This window comes from Manis javanica, chromosome 4 (assembly GCF_040802235.1).
Source record: "Manis javanica isolate MJ-LG chromosome 4, MJ_LKY, whole genome shotgun sequence".
NCBI lineage: Eukaryota > Metazoa > Chordata > Mammalia > Pholidota > Manidae > Manis > Manis javanica.
In genome coordinates this window covers 169,985,582-170,005,342 of record NC_133159.1, presented here as the reverse complement: position 1 = coordinate 170,005,342, position 19,761 = coordinate 169,985,582, and the positions used below count along the sequence as shown (strand labels likewise).

At 35.6% G+C, this 19,761-nt stretch overlaps 1 protein-coding gene across 16 annotated transcripts in view; it reads left to right on the top strand.

Moving 5' to 3' along the window:
• BPTF (bromodomain PHD finger transcription factor) overlaps nt 1-19,761 on the top strand; it is a 156,360-nt gene that overhangs the window by 103,107 nt on the left and 33,492 nt on the right. For 10 of the 16 annotated variants that reach the window (XM_036997508.2, XM_036997506.2, XM_036997507.2 and 7 more), the window contains 10 exons: nt 77-244; nt 1,348-3,649; nt 7,900-8,024; nt 8,570-8,698; nt 10,469-10,619; nt 10,980-11,103; nt 13,149-13,395; nt 13,754-13,915; nt 14,133-14,284; nt 15,191-15,299. In XM_036997508.2, coding sequence (XP_036853403.2) covers nt 77-244; nt 1,348-3,649; nt 7,900-8,024; nt 8,570-8,698; nt 10,469-10,619; nt 10,980-11,103; nt 13,149-13,395; nt 13,754-13,915; nt 14,133-14,284; nt 15,191-15,299 — 3,669 coding nt within the window. The remainder of the gene's footprint in view (nt 1-76; nt 245-1,347; nt 3,650-7,899; nt 8,025-8,569; nt 8,699-10,468; nt 10,620-10,979; nt 11,104-13,148; nt 13,396-13,753; nt 13,916-14,132; nt 14,285-15,190; nt 15,300-19,761) is intronic. The other 6 variants (XM_036997521.2, XM_036997519.2, XM_036997518.2 and 3 more) reach the window with 3 other exon arrangements.

Genomic DNA, 19,761 nt, shown 5'->3' with positions numbered 1-19,761 from the left:
ATTTCCACTAAACTACATTTATTCAGTTGCTAATATTTGATACACCTATAATTGCTATATGCTCAATTCTTTTTAGCCAAAAATAATATGGATGAAAATATGGATGAATTAGATAGAAGAAAAAGTCCAAAAAAAATAAGAACAGAGTCTGATTCTGAAAAAGGCGAGGTAAAAGATTCAGATGCTGCAAAAGGAGCAGACCAAAGTGAAATGGACATTTCAAAGATTACTGAGAAGGACCAAGGTAAGGAGAGCCAGGGGTGGAGGGCAGCCTGGGGTGATAAGAATGCGCTGGAACTAGTTCTTACAGCAGGAAAGGTACTGCATTGTCTTTTTCTGATAACAGCTTTATTGAAGCATAATTCATATGCCATATAAATCATCCATTTAGAGTGTATAATTCAGTGGTTTTTAGTATTACACAGAGTTGTTCACTCATCACTACAGTCAGTTTTAGAACATTTTCATCCCAAAAAATGAAAACTCATACCCATTAGCAGTCAGTCCCAATCCTTCCTAAGTCCCCCCAGCCCACCAATGCACTTTCTGTCTTTATGAATTTGCTTATTTGGGACATACATATAAATGGAGTCATATACTGTGTGGTCCTTTGTGATTGACATTGTTCAGTTGGCATGATGTTTTCAAGGATTATCCGTGTTTTGGCATGTATCAATATTCCTTCATTTCTTTTTATTTCTGGGTAGTACTCTGTGGTATGGATATGCCACATTTTGTTTGTCCATTCTTCAGTTGATGTACATTTGGGGTGTTTCTACTTTTTGGCTATTATGAATAATGCTAATTTGAACATTTGTGTACAACTTATTTTGTGGACATATGCTTTCACTTCTCTTGGGCAAATACCTAGGAGTGGAATTGCTGAGTCTTGGGATAACTGTGTTCAGTCTTTTGAGGAACTTACACTGTCTTTTGTGAAAAGTCACTTTTTAAAACTAGATGAGATAGATAATGCATGAGCCTTAGGATATTTTATAACTACACTAAACACTATAAAGTACACTATACAAAATTTTACATGAAGGTTACATGCAGCAATAGTTGTTGCCTACTAAGTAATTTTTCATTTTGGCATTCCATCATTTTTAGATACTAAGAATCAGAATATTTGTATATGTGCAATGTATATGTTTTTTAACCTTTTATGAAGTTTAGCTCTGTCCACTGACCTACTTTAATCATGTATCAGGAACTTTGAAATATATGGATATTTATATTTAAAGCTCTTGCGTTAAAATAAAATCTGGGAGTTTCTAAAATAAAATGGTAATGAATTCCACACTTCAGACTAAAAGTTACACTTATATAAATGTCTTTGTTTCACAGATGTAAAAGAAGTCTTAGATTCTGACACTGATAAATCCATTAAGGAAGAACCAATGGAAGTGGACAATGATGTGAAAACAGAATCACAGATAAATTGTCAGGGAAGTCCTCGAGTAGATGTGGTCAATGTGAGTGAGGGTTTTCATCTAAGGACTAGTTATAAAAAGAAAATTAAATCATCTAAACTAGATGGACTTCTTGAAAGGAGAATTAAGCAGTTTACACTGGAAGAGAAACAACGTCTTGAAAAAATGAAGTTGGAGGGTGGAATTAAGGGTCCAGGAAAGACCTCGACAAGTTCTTTGAAAAGTCTGTCTGAGTCACCACTAATAAAATCAAAAGAAGGGTGTCACAGTGACTTGCTTAGACAAGAACAAAGCCCTAATATAAGTAACGATAAATCTGAAGACTTGATTCAGGGATGTTCACACAGTAATTCCTCGATTCTTGGTATTGGTGATCCTAATCATGCAACAAACAAACTCTATCCAAAAGATCCAATGTTAGATGATGTCCCCATTCAGAGCCCAGAAACTAACTGTCAGAAACAAAATTCTGTTGGAAATGACATAGATGAAAATCTCTCTGAACTTACTGGTAAAGGCCAGGGACCCAGTAAAATTAAAACAAAAGGAAGTGGTTTTCTCATTGATGACTCTAAACTAGCCAGTGCAGATGAAATTGGTACTTTGATCTATAAAAACAAAAAACCATTCATACAGGAGCATAATGACACCATTGTTTCTCCATCCCAGAGCCCTTCACTTCCATCAGTACCTAAAGGTACTGATGATAGAGATATCCCATCTCTGTCAAAAGCAATGGACTTTGAAGGAAAACTAGGATGTGACTCTGAATATAATAGCACTTTGGAAAATAGTTCTGATACTATGTCTATTCAAGATAGCAGTGAAGAAGATATGATTGTTCAGAATAGCAATGAAAGTATTTCTGAACAGTTCATAACTCAAGAAGAAGGTATTGAAGGCTTGGAACAGTTGACACATGAGTTTGTTTCAGATAATTCTACTGGGAACTGTGATGAAAGGCTGCAGGGTAAGGTAACCGAAGCAAATGGTAAAAAACCAAGTCCAGAACAGAAATTAGAGGAGAGACCAGTTAATAAATGTATTGATCAAATAAATCTAAAAAGTAGCACTGACAAAAAGAATAATGAAAATCGAGAGTCTGAAAACAAAGGACAGAAAGCAGGTACCTTTCAAATAAATGGAAAAGATAGTAAACCCAAAGTACATTTGAAAGGTGAATGCTTGAAAGAAATCTCACAGAGTAAAGTAGTAAGTGGTGATGTTGAACCAAAGGTCAATAATATAAATAAAATAATTCCTGAAAATATTAAATGTTTGACTGTTAAAGAATCTGCTGTAAAACCATTCATGAATGGTGATGTTATCATGGAAGATTTTAATGAAAAAAACAACTTAGAAACAAAATCATGTCTACTGAGATCTTCAGGTGCTGAAGTTCACTACCAAGGTGGCCTAGAGACTCTGCCGGCAGTCGGAGAGTCAGAGAGTGCGCGGACTGCCACGCCTCCACTGTCCTGTTCAGAAAGCAGTTCAGTAAATCAAGTAGAAGATATGGAAATTGAAACCTCAGAAGTTAAGAAGGTTACTCCACCTATTACTTCTGGAGAGGAATCTAACCTGAGTAATGATTTTATTGACGAAAATGGTCTGCCCACCAACAAAGATGAAAATGTCAATGGAGACTCTAAAAGAAAAACAGTCATCACAGAAGTCACCACGATGACATCCACAGTGGCCACAGAATCAAAAACTGTGATCAAGGTAGCAAAAGGTGATAAGCAATCCGTGGTCTCTTCCTCAGAAAATAGTGCCAAATCCACTGTTACAACCACCACTACAACCGTAACAAAGCTTTCCCCACCCTCCACAGACAGCAGCATGGACATCATTTCTGTGAAGGAGCAGAGCAGAACTGTGGTCACCACGACGGTGACGGACTCCCTGACCACTGCAGGGGGCACCCTGGTCATGTCCATGACTGTGAGCAAAGAGTATTCCACGAGAGACAAAGTGAAACTCATGAAATTTTCAAGACCCAAAAAGACTCGTTCAGGTACAGCTCTGCCATCCTATAGGAAGTTTATCACCAAGAGCAGCAAGAAGAGCATATTTGTTTTGCCTAATGATGACTTAAGAAAACTGGCCCGAAAAGGAGGAATCAGAGAAGTCCCTTATTTTAATTACAATGCAAAACCTGCCTTGGACATATGGCCATATCCTTCTCCTAGACCAACTTTTGGTATCACTTGGAGGTATGTACTTTAAAATGTATTTGGGGAAGGGACAAAGTTTTGGAAGAAATCAATAAGAACATCTCATTTTCTTGAAAAAAAAAAAAAAGATAATAGAGATAAGACCGCAAACCGTGCATTTATTTTTATTTACTTATTTATTTTTTTTTTGCAAACCGTGTATTTAATGGGCAAAGTTAATAATGGAAAAAAGATACAAGCAGTTTTGAACTCGGCCAGCTGGTAGGTACAAGGTTTACTTAAGGAGAAATGTTTGAGTAATGAAAATGTAAGGGAATCCTTTAAAATGGAATTGAATTTTACTTCTCACAAGGTAGAAGAAACATATCAAACAGTTGTTTTGGTGGTTGAATTTTCCAAGTTATTGCCATGTGTTTGCTCTGGGAATGAGATTATTACACAACTGGGTGATAACCAACTTTCTGGATTGTGTGTATTTTATTTCTTTTAGGTAATTCACAAAAACATAAGATAAAGGAAACATGCCTATAAATCACACAAGATTCATCGTAATGTGGAAATCTTCCTAGTATAATTTACTTGCGTGATAATTTACTTGCATTTGTTTCTGGGGTTTTCTGTTATTTATGTGAGAAAAGGTAGTCTTTGAGATTCCTTATTTTTTTTAATTTAACCCAGAAATAGTTTTAATTAAAATTTTCTGGGCATTAAACTTTGAGGATGAGTAAAAAGTATGTATTGTTGGCATATGTAAGATTATATAGCTTTATGTTCGGAAAGAATCTTAGAAATTGCCTTTTTATAGATGTGTAATAATTTGCCTCTGGCCACAGAAGGACAGTTAGTAGTAGTGCCTGGTTTTCCTAAATCCCAGTCTAGTACTTTATCTGCTGTATCACATTTCACATATTTGTCCTTGCTTTGTCCTTTTTCACATCCTTGTCTTTTTATCTCTTCACCCTTACAACTGGAAAGGATGGGACATAAACACTGAAAATGTAAGAGTTCTCTGGGACAGGCTGAAAATCAGAAACAATAAGTAGTCAAAGTGAAGAGTTTGCTAGGATCCTGAAAGTGGTTATTTCAGTGAGTGACTGAGCAGACTCCATTTCACTTTAGGCTTCATTTTTGTGTGTCTTTAATATGGTCCCAGTTTCTTTAAGTTAAAATCATACATTTTGTTTGTTTCCTTTATACTACAATTACCTAGTATTATAGAAGACCAAAAAAGGAATATAAATGAGTACCCTCTGTAAAGGAATTAATTTATAAATATGACCAATCGTAGTTGGTTTGACCAGGTTTTTTATAACTCATCTTTTGATTTGAATTAAAATATCATCACTCCATTACACATTCAGTAGAGACAGCTGAAAAGTACAATTTCTCTGCAGGGCCTGCAATGAAGGATTTGCAGAATCCTGCAGGGAATCAAGGAACTCTTCATTACAGTTCATGGATTTGTAGGATTACTCTGCACTTTTCTGCTTTCTTCATTGAGAGCGGTCCCAAAATGTATCCTTGACTGTCCTGCAGGTAACTTCTTTCCCACTGGAAAAGTTACTGTGTACAAATACTTTAATTAAAATGACCTGGCATTGTGGAGGCCGACCTTTCTGCTTTTTTCTGTTCTGAAATGGAAGGGAGGCTCAACCGGGAAGCCCTTTTCTCTGAACCATTTCTGACCAAGTTGCCCAGGGCCCTTTTCTGCACGGCTGGGTTCCAGGAGCCTTGTATTGTTGTTATGTTTTAATATGCACTATGGACGCAATTTCTATCTGTTTAGTTAATTTCTCATTTCCTAATTGAGGGAAATACCTTCCTGTACATTTTAAAAAGATAATGCCTCAAATATATGCTAACATCTTAATTTGCTGAATTTGAGAGAAAATATAATCCCTTCTATCTAACTCGAGGCACAGGTAAATATGTAAATTATTCTTGATTTAGAATTTTTAAAAAACATACTGCTATAAAAACCATGCAAGTGAAATGCATTTTTATACTTGAATATAATGTCTGATGCTTAGAATAGGAGCTAAGAATGCTAAAGGCTCATGTTTGATCTTCATTAATTTAATGTTAAGACTGAGAAGTATTGAAAAAGGGAAACGTCTCAACTACTCGATAGGGCCTCCTTTTCCCTCCACAGCCCATTTTCCTTACTCCCTTTTCCCTAGGCCCTGATTCTTTGTTTCATTATCACTTTAACTCAGAGCGCTGCAGGAGGATCCCCTGCCAGAGGATCCGCTTAAGGGGCAGATCTGTCCTGTGAATAACTGACTGAGCGGAGCCGGCATTAAAGGGGGCATGTTAACTATTGCAGGGCTTGGAGGGGGAAAGCACATGTCACCTATACACTACATTTATGAGACATACTTCCCTCTACAACCCATCCCATACTGGACGAATTTCAGGGCAGTATATAGATAGATGGTCTTTAATGCTCTTCTTCAATCCTTCCATTGGGAGCAGCACCTTCTGGCTCTGCCTTTCTCTCTCGTGCCAGCTTCCTCGCTTGCTGCACCTCTGCACCCCTTCCCTCCAGACTTAGCACACTGAATGTGGTTTCTGGGAAGAAGTGAGTGCTCTTGTACACTTCCCTCGTAAGCATATGTGTGCCCCTTGCCTTGAGTCAGCCATCCCCACATCCTTGTCCTATGAGACTCAAGGAAAGCACCCATCCCCCTTCCTGCACCAGATCAGACGTCCTTCCCTTGTGCTTTTCTGTGTTACAGCTCCTAAGGACAAAAGAACAGATTATAATTCATCTCTGTGTCCCCAGCTCCTTACATTTAGTCTAACATACAGAAGGCACTCAGATATTTTTTGAATGAGTAAATGAATGAACAGGCTGATAATGCCTGTGGTGTGTTCCTCACCAGGTGTTGTTTCCATTGTAAAATAAAGGTACTTTAAAGTTGTTTGACTGTAGAGAGTGATTGGAGGGAGAATAGAGAGAATGAGAAAAAACTGCTCTTCCCAAATAAATATTCATTTGCTTCCCCCATAGCCCCAAGTTCCCTAGGCATTTCCATAGCATGTGGTCTGAAAGGACACACGCCTTCCCATCTCAGGACATCCCTGCACTAGTTAACAATGGCCCTCTAATTTAAGGATTGTTCTTTCCAGGTCAGAGGATTCATAGGCTGATAGCACAGTGAAGAAAATAATGGTGTCACAGGTAGAAATGGGGAGTTAAGAAGTTGGAGCTAGCTTTCCCTTTCTCACATTGTTCATTTTTCAACTCAATGTTAATAGAAAGCATTGCTTTTCAAATACTAGTTGTCTTAAGATTTACCTTCTGCCTCTGTTAGAGGAGGAAGTTACTTTAGTTTTATAGGTTTTCTCTGCACTGCAGTCAACCAGTATATTCATTTAAGTATGTAGAAATGTCAAAAATTTAATTACACAAAGACCATTAACAGAATTGACAGCCTAGGACTATTTAAAATATTTTTTGGTTAATTCCATTTTTGGACATGATACCCATTGGAGTTGTGAATTCTTTTTGAGATGTGTTTTTAGTGTTATCTTTAAAGGAATATCTAAAATGTTTAGTAACTTTGCACACAATGCTTAGGAAAAAAATCTGAACACACAGATTCCTTTCTTTCCTGATGAGCAATTAATACAGTACTGTCCTTTTTTATTAGTCATTTTATTGTAGGATTCCAAAACTACACTAATGTGGTGTTAAAGTGTTAATAGTATTAGCAGTATTCATCATCTAGTAGTTCATATTTTGCAGAACCACCATTCAGATAACAGAATTTTCAGTTGAGAAGGTCTCATTGAATTTGTGAGGTCCTTTTATTTTTGTTTTCCTTTTTGAGAATATATAAACATGTTCAGCTTGTTTCAGTAAAAATCATTTAAGACTTTACCCTTCTTCAAAACTCTTTTATCACCTTGAGTAACACAATTATCTTTTTGCTCTCCTTCATAATTTGTCTAACATGTTTTGGAATTAGATTGAATTTATAAAATCTTCATAAATGGTTGCCATGTCAATCTTAACTCAGAAACAAGCTTCTTTCATACATTCATATGGCATTTCAAGTGATTACAGACCCTTTTAAAGTTGTTAAATGCATGTTATGCCTAGGAACAAAAAAGTTACTTTATTAAAGGACATAATAGCCAGAATGCTTATCTTAGAAAACCATATGATAAATACTGAAGTCATGATGAGGACAAGAAATCATCCTTCTGTTTAATAGAATGTGTGTGTGCGTGTGTGTGCATATATATACACATAAGTGGCTTTTCTTGGGTTTTTCTTTCAGGTATAGACTTCAGACCGTGAAGTCCTTAGCCGGAGTGAGCCTTATGTTAAGGTTACTATGGGCAAGTCTGAGATGGGATGACATGGCAGCCAAGGCTCCTCCAGGAGGAGGAACTACACGCACAGGTAAGAGTTTTCTATTTTCTGGTTTAAAAGAGTAAATCACTTTGCAGCTCACTTAGTTTTAAGCACATCTGTAATACATTAAAATGTGATGCTTGTGTTTTAAAAATACAGCTTTGCTAAAGTTTGGCAGCACATGCTCTAAAATCCTGGGGGCCGGGAAGGGGGGTTCAAATTATAAGGTAAGTCACTTATGTGTGAACCAGTCTGGATTTTTAAGAGATATTTATTATTACAGAGTATACATAATTTAAACTGGAACATCTGGAACCCTGTGCTTGCTGCTTCTCTCCTAGAGTTTTTATATTTTGACTGAATTTTGTCACTAGGGACTAAGCTGCCCCCGAATAGCATTTTGCTCAGTTTACAAATTGTCAGTGAGGAAGAAACTCAGTGTTATTGCAGTCTAGCAATGATCCTGTAGGCATCAGTTAAATGTTTCCAAAAGTTTATTCCATGTATGTCTTTTTTAAAGCACCAGATGTTGTACCTTTTTAGTCTCAATATTTTAGGTGGTTTTTAATACTGTGTGAATTAAATCACCATAGAAACATCTGAAACTGAAATCACAACAACAGAAATAATTAAGAGGCGAGATGTTGGTCCTTATGGCATTCGATCTGAATATTGTATCAGGAAAATCATTTGTCCAATTGGAGTTCCAGAAGCACCAAAAGGTAAGAAATAGAAAGAATTCTATTCTTTCATTATTGACTTGTTAGCCATGTCTTTTATGAATTGAAATTTGATTGTAATTTTTTTCTTAACTCATTATTCAACTTTGAAAATGATATTTTTTCATTATAAATAATTATATTTTTTAAGTGATATTTAAGTAGTAAATATAGCAAGATTCCACTAGGTGCACACTGATACCTACAGGCATTGTGCCAAGCACAAAAAGGATACAAAGAGCTATAATAATACATCTTATAACTAAGATGTGGAGAGTAATTGACACCAGGCCATCAACTCCAAGAGGGCAGCCATCAAGTTGGTCTGGATTGTTGTAGTCCCCACACCCATGCAGAATCTGACACAGAAGTAGTCAACAAAGATCTGTGGACTCAAGGAGTAAAACTACTGTGAAATACTGAAGTGCTCCAGGCAGAAATAATCTAAGATGCATAAAGAGTTACTCAGGAAACATTTATAGAGCACCTACATGATAGGTACTAGGTGGGAGATATTTAAAAGAATGAAATCCAGCTTCTATTCTCCAGGCAGCAAAGAAAAGATTACAGTATTGTAATGCTATATGTTAAAATCAAAACTGTTAATCCTAAAGAGAGTTCAGTTAAGATGTCCAGGTTAGACAAAGATCAATAATTTTATTTTATATATGATAAAAATATTTAGGAAAAATACCTGTTAAGAAATGGGTAAAAGGAAAGTGCTATCCTTAGAAACATTCTACTTACAGAAGTTGATTGTCATGGGTCGTGGCAGATGTTCCAAGGGGTACCCAGGCATGGAAAGCTTTCAGAAGTTGATTGTCTCACAATGTTTAAATTTATATTTTAAATTTTGATTGATTAACTCAAAAGTTCATGTTGGAGAGTAAATGACTGAGGAGGGCCTTTCAAAAAAACATAAGAATACCTGTCCTAGTAAATGATGAAATACTAGCATAATTAAAACATTGTTGTCCTGGAACAGAAATAGTTCAGTTGGTAGACAGAGACACCAAAGGACAGGGGTGTGCCTGACCAGTCTTCAGCCTTCAGTGCAAACCACTGGTGTCTCCTTGAATCACTTGTCCTTACCACTTTGTACAGCCCAGGTCCTGCCGGTATTTCACTTTCCTTCTGCCGCTTCCCTGTTCCCTGAACATAATGGAAAGGTTCAGTGCTACTTTTTAGTTTTAAATCTTATCATTAGGAGGTTTTATCTATTCTTAATGGTTTCACATCCCTTCTTTGTAACTCTCAAATCCCCCTTTTCAGTGCTGTGATGGGTGATACAGATCCGCAGAGTTATGCATACTTAGCCCAACTGTGTGGGAGGATGGGCCTTTTGGAAGATGTGTCTGTCCATGTTGAGGTCTGAAGGATGATAATCATTAATCAAATGAGAGGAAGAGGAGCTAGGAATAGTGTTCCAGGTAGAGGAACAAGCTGTGTAAAGGCCCCATAGGCCTTTCATATCAGGGGCCAGCAAACCATGACTCATAAGCCTTGATTCACCAACTGCTTTTGTTAATAAAGTTTGATTAGTACTTACCCACTTATGTGTTGTCTTTGCACTTTTAATAATAGAAAGGCAGAATTGAATATTTGTAACAGATACCAGTTGCATCTTGTCCATGTAGTCTAAAGCATTTACCATCTGGCCCTTTAAGAAAAAGTTTGTCAACTCCCTGCTTTTCATAATGTATGTGGAGGTGCCAGACGTACTGTGATTTTAGAAGCTAAATTGCTAAAAGTGCTCTTATTTCTCTTCCAAAGAAACACCTACACCTCAGAGGAAAGGCCTTCGATCCAGTGCATTGCGGCCAAAGAGACCAGAAACTCCCAAGCAAACTGGCCCTGTTATTATTGAAACTTGGGTAGCGGAAGAAGAGTTGGAATTATGGGAGATCAGGGCATTTGCTGAAAGGTAAGGAAATGGTTGTCATGTGATTGTGTATTTGAAGATTTTATCACTTAAGAATTAAAGAATTACCCCTTTAATAGTTAATGCAATATCAGTATGTCTTAGTTAATTTTACTCCAGCTTTTGCTTTTAAGTGCTAGCTGTGTATCATTTATTAAAGTCCTGCTTCTAATTTTAATGTGTTATCCATTTGTCAGTTTCTGGTTATCTTAATTTAAATGTTTTTTTAATCAAAATAATTTCATTACTCAAAATAATCATATTAGCTTTGAGTAATATGAAAGTCAACCAAATTTCCCTTAATATTGGATACCAGATGCCTGATAGCACAGGTTCTGATAAGTTCCTCCTTTTTTCCTGCAGAGTGGAGAAAGAAAAGGCACAAGCAGTTGAACAACAGGCTAAGGTTAGTGAACAGAAGAAGGCAGAGGACTTCAAGGCCCAAATGGAGGCTCACCTGAAACAGCAGCGGTTGGCTGCCCAGCAGGTGGGGGAGTTGGTACTAGTCCCACCTGGCAACAGATTGACATTTTTAGCCAAATACACACACACACACACACACACACAAAGCACACTAGTTATATATTCATGTGGTTTTATTTTTAAGTGTTTCTCACATATGTCTTTATTTTCACTAATTAAGCTCTCTGGATATACCAAACTGTGGTTTTGCAAAAAGTGTATAAATTGAGAGAAAAATGTAATAAGTTTCTCTGATTCACTACCTTTAGTATGTAGTAGACAGTTTCTAAAGGTAATTTTTTCCTGCAAAATTACAGTGTGTAACATCTCTCTAGTTTATGAAAAAGCCAATTGTACTAAAACTCTTTAAGAGTTTGTTGTAATTGATAAAGCTGCTGATGATTTCCTAGCATTTCCACACTGTAAATAATGCACCACATGTACCTCATTAGGGATCCATGTAAAAGATGATACTTCATTGTCTATTAAGAAGATACCATAAAAGTTTTAAACCAACTTGAATGTATAAACTTTCAGGATATAGATGAAATAGATAAATACCTGTTTATGATATCATTAACCTAGTTGCACATAACTATTTAAGAATTATGTATTACATAAACCAAAGTATTCATTTTAAACTACTTTTTTCCCCTCACATTTTATATACACTTTTTTCATTTCTCTATTTTAAATCAGTTTACTGTAGGTCATTTTCTTTACTAACAAAGTTTGAAATAATAGCAGTTTTGGATTCTGTCATGTCTACCTGTCCATTTATAGAAAAACTGTCTAGATGTTTTCATTTTATGGATGTGTTTTGTTATCTCTACAGTATATACTAGTGTCTTACTTCAAAATTTATTTTGATTGCTTATTTACAAAGATAGTCAACATTTCTAATTTTGAAGGCATACCCTCAGGAAATTACTACCAAATGTGTGTTCAGTTGCTTTGCCTCCTTTTCTTGACTGATCCAATAAGATTACATCTCTCAGTCTTCAAAGCTAAAATCCTTTTCTTTTGAAGAATTGAGAAATTATGTAAAATAAATTACATTATATTCAGGCATATAAGATGTGTACAAAAGTAGGCCTAAAGATTGGCTGTAATGTCATTGGTGAGCAGTTTACAATGGCAGAAGATAATTCAGCATTGGCATTTGATCTTAGTACACATCTCTGCTCCACCATTACCGAGTTATGTGGCCTGGGCCAGTTATGCAACCTCTCTAGTTTTGTAGTTTCTTCATCTTTAAATTCACAATACTGCCACTTTATTGGATTGATCTGAACATTAAATAAGGTAATGAAGGTGAAGCATCTGCCGCCAGGTTTGCAGTCAGTGCTCACCTGTTGTTTTTACACGTGTAAGCTTACACCGTCACATGGGTTAGCTGTCAGGCTATGTCAGCATCTGTTATATAACATATACAAATTTTCTTCAATAACTCTAGTCTGATTAGGTTATACCTCTCTCTATAAATAATAATTTGAAGTGTTTTTCCTGTAAAAATGTTTGAACTAAACAAAACAAAATGTTTGAACTGAGTGATATAAGAAGTCTAGAAGAATCATTTTATAATTTTCAGCTTGATTGCGTATTTGCCTACTTGAATAGTGATATTTAAGTATTAACATGTTCTTTATGATTGGATAAATTAACATTGCAGTAAATTGGAAATGTTTACAGTTCTCTATTTGCTGTCTGCTCCAAATCCACTGCTGAGAAGTAAGGTGTTCCTGTCTCCAGGAAGACTACCCATGTCTCTTATTTTCAGTCACGAAGCTTAGACTTTTGTTCAGGCTGGAAAATTTGATTGTTTTTTTTATTTTTTGTTATGAAAAACTTACTACTTCTAATAAAATATATGTGATTTGGAGTCATAAATATTGCCTTCATCAAAAAATTAAATTCAAAGGTAAATTTATAGGGGGCATATTTTCAGGAGTAAACCATTTTAGAAATTTGGTGTAGTTCCCTAGATTGGGAGAAACTGTGGCTGGACTTCTCACATTGTTTTTATTTAGAGCTATTTTGGTTCATGTTTTCTCTCCTTGACTCTTCTAGAAACGATTGGAACAACAGAAGCCTACAGTAATTGCAGCTTCCACTACTTCCCCAACAAACAATACAACTAGTACCATCTCTCCAGCACAGAAAGTTATGGTAGCCCCCATCAGTGGCTCAGTTACGACTGGAACTAAAATGGTACTAACCACTAAAGTTGGATCTCCAGCTACAGTTACATTCCAGCAGAACAAGAACTTCCACCAGACATTTGCTACATGGGTTAAGCAAGGCCAGTCAAATTCAGGTACACCACTGTGATTAAATAAAAGGTTGTTTTCATTCAAGAGAAAGAAATGCTAAGCCTTTACCTACTGAAATGAAACATTTCTGTAGAAAATTATTTTTCTTCTGCAGCTGATTGAGCAAATAAGCTGTAACAGTTGGTTTGTTACAGATAATAATTCATAATATTACATTAGCAAAACTCCTCTCTTACATTATATCCCTTTCAACATTTAGTTCACTTACTTGGAGTGGAGAGGAATGACTTTCTTAAAAATACAAAATGAGCTACATTTCATGCATTGGTGCCCTTCCTAGAAGTCACTGCGTTGCTGGTTATTTTAAATCTAAAGCTTATTAAATGTCTTATACCCCATTAGCCACCAGCACAGCTGCCACATCTGCTACAACCATTGCCAGCACAGGTCAGACGTTCCAAATTACAGGCAATCCAGTCACTATGGCAGGAAAAGTAATTACCAAACTGCCACTTCCTGCAAACAGCAAGATTGTCGCTGTAAATGTGCCAGCAACACAAGGAGGTAAGGGAAATGTGAAGTTGTAATTCACATTTGCCAGATCATACTGTTACCATTATTTTTCATTTCCTTTTCACTGATTTCAGTCCTTGGATCTCACATTCTGTGTAGCCCACTATAAAACCCTGCCACACGTAGTTTCTTCTCAGAAACCAAGCAATGCCTGATCCTTTCTATTAAAAGGGCAGGTCATTAATTACTTCTTCATCTTTTTTTTAAGGTGTTGTTCAAGTACAGCAGAAAGTCCTGGGTATCATTCCATCAAGTACAGGTACAAGTCAGCAGACCTTTACTTCATTCCAGCCCAGGACAGCAACAGTCACAATCAGGCCCAATACCTCGGGCTCTGGAGGAACCACAAGCACTTCACAAGTAAGAATTTCTTACAGACTAGTTTAGTTCTGAAGTATTAACCACACCAGGTTGAACTTTTTAGAATGGCCTCCTCCAGGATTAATCCAGCTTCTAGTTTTTCTTTGCCTTTTACTTACTCTGTGACAAATTACTGGTATTTTAAAAACCTATTGGTTATATTTCTAAATAAAAACGATACATGAAGTGTTAATTCTTAACATTTAGCTAATAGAACATTAGTATAGTTTATGAATCATAAGAATTGCTTTCTAGGATTTTATAAAGAAAATTCCTTTGTATAAAACAATGGACAGTGTTGACCCACCCAAAGAAACTGGCTGTGCAGCTAAGGTATAGAATGAAAAATACAATCCATAACACTGTACTAGTTTGTTACCAGTTGATATGCACATACATTAGATACATCATTTCTTTGGCACTAGTATTTTGGAAAAGGTTTAAACTTTTGCAGACTTGAAAATGTTCTGAACCTAACTATAAAACTGAAAATCGCATGCTCTGTAGTATGTTAAAACTATGAGAGAATTTTGGTTTCTGATCTTACTCTTTTCTCTGGGCTACAGATATGGATTAGATCTCAGGGGAAATAGGACTCAGCATTTTCCTGTGAGCAACTGTGGTGGTTATAGAACAGAGCTTTGCTGAGTCTTGTTTATTCCTTTCAGTCTATAGGCTGTTGTTGGTATCAGTGACAAGGATATGATCTCATTTAAATTAAATTTTCTTCCCTCAAAATTCCATCTTTATTCTGATGCTTAATTTCAAAATAATATCCAAAAACCTCTGTCATTTCTGTAGACATGTTTATCAATACAGAATTTTTAAAGATCTGTTGTTCTAAGTCCATGATGGTTTAGTCTTTTAAAAACATTTTTGATTTATTGTCCTTTCTGTCATTTATAGGTAATCACAGGGCCTCAGATCCGCCCTGGTATGACGGTGATTAGAACACCACTCCAACAGTCAACATTAGGAAAGGCAATTATTCGAACACCTGTGATGGTGCAGCCAGGTATTGATCCATCCAGTATTATAATTTTACAACTAAACACCTAGTCTAGGAAGTCTGTAGTACTCTGTATTTGGCACTCTGTATGCTAGAAAATACCAATTGGAGTTAAGACTTCGAAGCATACTAAGTTTCTATTCCATTCTGGGAGGCATCCATCGACATTATTTCACTTCTGGCATTGCCAGTAAGAGAAAAGTAGATCTAAGTATGCTTAATAAAAATGCTTTTGAAATCTGTAATAAATGGAATATATACATTCAAATCATTGGAGGAAAGAGAATGAAAGAAAACAATCTGTGTGGCAAAAGATGGAGGTAAAATCAAGGAATCAACTAATAAACATTTGACCACAATGTAAAAGGGCACTGTCAGCCCTTCATTGGTGTGAATGGGATGAGGCTCCTGTATTAAAAGTTGAAGACTGTAAAGATTGAGTATAAAAAAAAAACCAGCTAGACATTTATGAGAAACATACCAAACATCAAATTACCACAAATGGTAAAAAATAAGAAGATGGGCAAAAATAAATAAAGTCCAAAAAAAGAAGTGGGTTGGAGTTGTAGGACACAGATAACCCTACTCTTATCAGAGTAGAATTCAATGTTAAAAAAATAAGAAAAATATATAGGACAAAGTGAGTCATTCTACATTGGCTTAAGGAGAAAAAAGGTTGCAATAAAGATGCAATCTTAGATCTTTATGAACAAAATAGGTGTCATTGAAGTGTATAAAGCAAAAAACTGTCTGAAATCTAGGAGGAATTAACAGAAACATAGTAAACCAGAAACAGACTGTGTCAACTTTTATACCTTCGAGAATAACACACTGATTTTAGATAGTTACAGGCTATTTGTACAAAAATGAGTGAGTCATAAGTGAAACTGATGAATTCTACAAAATAGAATGCATATATAGGTCACATTCATTATAGTAAAGCTAGATAGAAGTCAATACTAAGATACTATACTTAGAAATTCTCAAATGTATGTTGTCGTAAGTAACTTCTAGATTAAAGAAATATCAAATGTGTAATTACAAACATTACTAAATAGCAAGTAAGCCATGCTGGCAAAGCTGAACTCAGTGGCAGATTAATTCATTCAACAAATATTTGAGCACACACTCTAGGCAGTTGCAGGTGAGCAAAACAGTCAAGTCCATATTCTTAAATCAAAAGTCAGAAAAATGTAAATACATAGGTAGTAATTAGAAACAGAAAAGGCCATTATTAAAATAAACCCTTCTTTAGCACGTCTATTCTTGAGAACAGGGAACAAAATGCTAGTTTACAGAATTAGGAATGACAAAGTGCTATAAAAATAGAATGAACGTCTTTAAATCAAAGAATTGTGTAAAGGTATCCTTGTAGTAAGACTTCAAGAATTCTCACTGTCCATACTCAGGAACTAAGTCTATTTGAATAACGAAACGTAATTATATACTATGCTTATAAATTTCAAGTTTCAGCAGTTCACACCAAGGAAAGAAACTTGGTATGTTGCCATAGAATTACCAGTTACCTACAAACAAGAATTCCAGACTTGTGGTTTTTATGGGTAAAATTCTTTGAAATAGTTAAGAAATAATTTCTTTCTTATAAAAAACATTTCCAGAGCATGGGGGGGAGAAAAGATTAAATCTTACCCATTCCTCTTCTGAGTTTGTGAGTTTTAATTTGAAATACAGCAGTTTTTTTTAAAGCAGTCTTAAGCAGGATTTACCTCAGAAAAAGTATAATTCATTATTTCAGTTGCTACAGAGGCAACTGACAAAATTCAGTACCTGTTCCTATTTAAAAATAGCCATCAGTTACTGAACATTTTTCTAAGGAAGACATGCAGATGACCAACAGACACATGAAAAAGATGCTCCACATTGCTAATGATCAGGGAAATGCAAATCAAAACCACAATGAGAGATCACCTCATTCACACCTGTCAGAATGGCCACTATCCAAAAGAAGAAATAACTAGTATTGGCAAGGATGTGAAGAAAAAAGAACCCTCCTACACTGTTGGTAGGAATGTAAATTGGTGCAGCCACTATGGAAAGCAGTATGGAGGTTCCTCAAAAAACTGAAAACAGAAATACCATATGACCAACTCCTCCTCTAGGAATTTACCCAAAGGAAACAAAATCTCTGATTCAGAAAGATATATGAACCCTCATATTCTATTGCCACATTATTTACAATAGCCAAGATAGGGAAGCAACCTAAGTGTCCATCAATAGATGAATGGATAAAAACGTGTGGTACATATACACAATGGAATGTTATTCAGCCATAAGAAAGAAATCCTGCCATTTGTGGCAACATGGATGGAGCTAGAGGGTGTAAATGCTAAGTGAAATAAGCCAGGTGGAGAAAAACAAACACCATATGATTTCACTTATTTGTGGAATATAAAAACAAAATGAACAGAATACCAGTAGTCTCATAGACACTGTCAAATGTCTGGTGGTTACCATGGTGGCAGTGTTAGAGGGGGTGGGGAGGGTGAAGGGGATAAAAGGATACAAAAATTCTCAATCATAAGTTGATCACAGGGATAGTAGTACAGCATGGAAAATAGAGCCAATGATTCTGTAACACCTTACTATGGTGACAGATAGTAACTGTACTTAGTGGGGGTGAGGATTTAATAATGTGGGTAATTGTTGAACCACTGTGTTGTATACTTAAAACCAGTATAAGGTTGTGTATCAACTATACTTTTGTGTGTATATATATATATATATATATATATATATATATATATATGTATAAATAAATTTTTTTTTAAATCATTTAAGCAGGTAACTAAAAGGAAAGATTAAAGGAGAAAAAAATTCATAAATGATAATATACTTAGAAAACTGAAAAAGTTGTTATTTGAAAGATGTGTAGAACCCTAATGTCTTATGCAGCTTCAGTTACATGTTTGACTGGTATATGTGAATCCATAGCTTCACATATGAATGTGTTTGGTGTTTCACAGGGAAAAGCAAGGTGGGGAGAGTGATAGGAATTGTGGTAGAGAAGTTGAGGGTGGGTGGATATGTGCACTGTGTCTGTGTGCAAATAAACTTACCCCTATTCCTACTATCACAGTAGCCTTTTCCAAAGTGGTATCCACAGACTCTTGGGATGTAATAAAAAAAATTTTTTTTTTGTTTTAATTTTTTACTTTGCATTTTGATGATAATCCAAAAATAAATTGACCATGTATAGGTGGTGATGATTTGAATGACCATCTGAATGGTACCAAGCCTTTTATCCATCTCTGTTTATGATGACACCATATCAGTAACAAGTGATCAACTAAAAAGCACTTGACCATACATACACACTGTACTATTTTCCATTTCACCTTGAAAAACAAGTGGATGAGAAAAACCAAGAAAAATTTAGAAGAAGGTCTAATGGTGGAGAACTTACACTTCCAGCTGTTAAAGCTTATTATAAGCCCCTCAAATTAGGAGCATGATACCAATAGGAGCAATTAAAGAGCAATATATGATAATTTGCCGTATGACAAAGGTGTCATTTTGAATCCGGAAGGAAAGATGAGACTTATCAGTAAATGATGGTGGACTAGTCAGTTGTAGTTTGGGGGGAAATAGACCCAAGAGCATACTTTGGACAGTAGATCTGATTAGAGCAGGCAGGAAAGCTTTAAAAGCAATAGTTAAAGCCCCTCCACCCACCAAAAAAGCCTAGAGGCTTAAAAATAAAAAAGCAGACAGCAACATAGGAAAAATACATATTTGTAATTTATATCTTTAATCTATAGAAAGCTATAAATAAGTAGAAGAAGTAGAGGAGTGAACAGTGGAGAAAGTCAGAGACCATGCTCCTAGGATACTATTGCTGTTAGCTGAAATAGTTGACTTCAGTGATAGCATCTAGGATTGGCAAGGGTTCTGTGAAATGGGCCTTCAGGTGGTGAGAGTATGAATTGGTACAAACTTTCTAAAATTCAATTTATACTATGTTCCTATTATGAACTCAGTGATTTGGGAGGGAGTTTATTCTAAGGAGATAATTAGAAGCAGATAGAAATGTATAAGCAAGGATTTTACCATGGCATTATTTAAAAAAACAAAAAAGGCAAAATATTCTAAGTGTCAAGATAGCTCAATTTTGTACATATGCAATAATGCTAAACACCAGCCATTAAAAGAAATACATGTATTCACCTAAGGAAAAAAGACAAGAAATAAATATAAACTTGAAAAATGTGATGCTATCCGCTAAATTAATAATGGATTACAATGATGTAAATATACAATGAGCTACCAAATAATTACTCTAAGCAACCACTCCACAAGGGAAAAAATTCTACCTGCTTTTTCTTTCAGTTTCAGCAAGTTATGAGAAATGGAAGTTTTTTAAAGTATTTCTAAGGAGAGGCGGCCTTAAAAATGGCATGTTTTAAAACCTATACATGCTTAAGTTACTCTACAAGAAGATATGTCAAAG